The 2,495-nt window shown below is 43.4% G+C and overlaps 1 protein-coding gene across 1 annotated transcript in view; it reads left to right on the forward strand.

Moving 5' to 3' along the window:
* Positions 1-2,495, forward strand: part of cdc6 (cell division cycle 6 homolog (S. cerevisiae)) — a 13,591-nt gene that overhangs the window by 2,551 nt on the left and 8,545 nt on the right. Inside the window, exons 3-4 of the mRNA XM_034884021.1 lie at positions 56-307; positions 1,316-1,515. Of these exons, the coding sequence (XP_034739912.1) occupies positions 56-307; positions 1,316-1,515 (452 nt within the window). The remainder of the gene's footprint in view (positions 1-55; positions 308-1,315; positions 1,516-2,495) is intronic.

The following is a 2,495-nucleotide window of genomic DNA, read 5'->3' on the forward strand; positions in this document are numbered from 1 at the left end:
CCTCTCCAGGTGACGACAGCGGCTGTAACACCTTGTGTATGTTATTCCTCTCCAGGTGACGACAGCGGCTGTAACACCGGCGCCGGCCCGCTGGGTTCTCCGCCCAAACAGAGCAGACCGACCGCGGCGTCGCCCAGGAAGCTCGGCTTCGACGAGAACTCGCCGGTCTCAGCTCGCCGCCGGCTGGTCCCGTCCTCGCCACCCAAGCAACCGCTATCTCCCCCCGCCGCGCCGTCGCCACGGCGACACGCTACTCCTGCCGGAAGCCCCGCCCGCCAAAACCCGGAGAGGAAGTCGCCCGCCAACAGTAAGAGGACCTTAATTGTGTTGAAAAGTTACATTTTAGATAAGCAAAAACACAAGTTAGCGCTGCTTATTATTATTATTATTATTATTATTATTGTTGTTGTTGGTTAGTTTGTCCAAAACTGAAACTGTCAACATAACGTGTCCAAAATCCCAAAATATTCCGAAAAATAATAATAATAATAATATCATCACAGAAAAATAAAGGACCCGAATGGTTCGTCTGAGAATGATTTAAATCCCAAATAGGGCCATTTATGTCATCTTATTACTTAATACTTTTTAAATAAATAAAAAAAAATATATATATATATATAGTAATTTTTACAGGGGGAAAACACCACAATGTCAGTTTTTCCCACTATTGTGCAGACCTACGCAGCTCTGACCCAAACTTTATTAAACCTCTTAATTTTCACCAAACATCTTTAGTAACTAAATACCTTCTTCTTCTTCTTCTTCTTCTTCTTCTTCTTCTTCTTCTTCTTCTTCTTCTTCTTGAAATCATTTATTACGATTTCAAAAGTCGGTCAATCAAGTCAAGATTTCTTATTGTTTCCCTTTTTTTTTTTTTATCTAATCATTGTTCCAGAAGTTTAAATATAGAAGCTGAAAAATGCTCTGAAGTGACTTTAAAAATGGATTCACAGTTCTTGTTTGTTAGTTAACACTTTTACATTTTAAGGAACCCCGTCCCCAGCGTCTCCACTGTGAGGATCAGCTGCTTTATGTCTTAACAAACGGAATATGTTTTGTGCTAAATAAGACGCCTGAAGACGTCTCCTCGGGTTAATCTGGGTAACTCTGATAGTGGCGGACATTTTCTAATGTCGTATTATCCCCCAAAAAAGGAGCTTTTTAATGTTTTTGGTCATATTTTCCAATCGTTTGACATCTAAAGCGGTCTCTGTCCCACTGATGTCTCTGTAAATCCAGCTGCTGGGGGGGGGGGGGTCCGGACATGAAACCTTGTTCACCCTCTCACTTCCTGTCCACGTGTCTCCCCCAGAGTCGCGGTTCCTGAGCGTGAAGCAGGCGCTGCACACGGCCGTCCCCGACCGCCTGTTGTCCCGGGAGACGGAGCGGGCGTCCATCCGGTCCTTCCTGGAGGAGACGGCGCTGCGGCGTCTCCCCGGCAGCCTGTACGTCTCCGGGGCGCCCGGCACCGGCAAGACCGCCTGCCTCAACTGGGTGCTGCAGGAGATGACGGTACTTCAGGGATACTTGTACCACGATACGATGTTATTGCGATTTTTTTTTTATTTATTTATTTTTTTAAATATAGTGTAATATTCTGCGATGTATTACAGTAAACACTCGTTTTTCACGGGGGTGACGTTCCAAAAGAAAAAGAAGTGACCTTTTATTTTTATTTTTTTTACAATTATTGTACAATGAAATACTCCATAATAAGCATTTGTTTAACCTATAAAGTACTGTATGAACGTTTTTTTTTTACTACTGTACTTTGTCGCTCTGCAGAACGTTTTGGCGACATTTTGGGTTTTAGAGAAACTTGAATTTGCCAATTTAAATTTGGCGAGCTGTTTTGCGTACGTGTATAAACCGCACCGTAGGTAGAGAAGAAGCTGAGAGACTGTTTAGCCAATCAGAATGCAGAACACGATGCACGATGCGAAGCAGCGAGACCGCGATATCGATATAGCGAGGGTTCAATTCATAACCTTTTTTCCAACTTATAATTTTTCCCCAATTTCAAATGACGTCCCCAAAAGGAAACGTATTCAACATCTGTTTCATCTAAAAAAGAAACACGTTTGTCTGTTTGTTCAAATCATTTTCAGTGTTATTGGTGCAAAATGGGACATACACACATATAATAACAGATTAATACGTGGCGCCTGTGTATCGATGCAGTATTACCAGTGAATATATTGCAATAATATGCTGTATTAATCCCCCCCCCCATATATTTTAGTAGTTGTAATAATAGCAGGGTTACCTGACAGTCTGAATGAGGGAGGAGCTGCAGTGCCCCCTAGTGGGGACATTAGAGTACTGCAGGCATGTGACAGTAGAGCAGCTTGGAGTCAGGTAACACCGAAGTAATCAGAGGTGGAAAGTAACTAAGTACATGTAGTATAGCCTGTAAGTACTTTACTTAAGGCAGCCCTTGGGGGTCTGCACTGGAATTGATTAAATGTATTGGGGGGGGTCGGGGGGGGGGG

Source organism: Etheostoma cragini, chromosome 2, assembly GCF_013103735.1.
Source record: "Etheostoma cragini isolate CJK2018 chromosome 2, CSU_Ecrag_1.0, whole genome shotgun sequence".
Lineage (NCBI taxonomy): Eukaryota > Metazoa > Chordata > Actinopteri > Perciformes > Percidae > Etheostoma > Etheostoma cragini.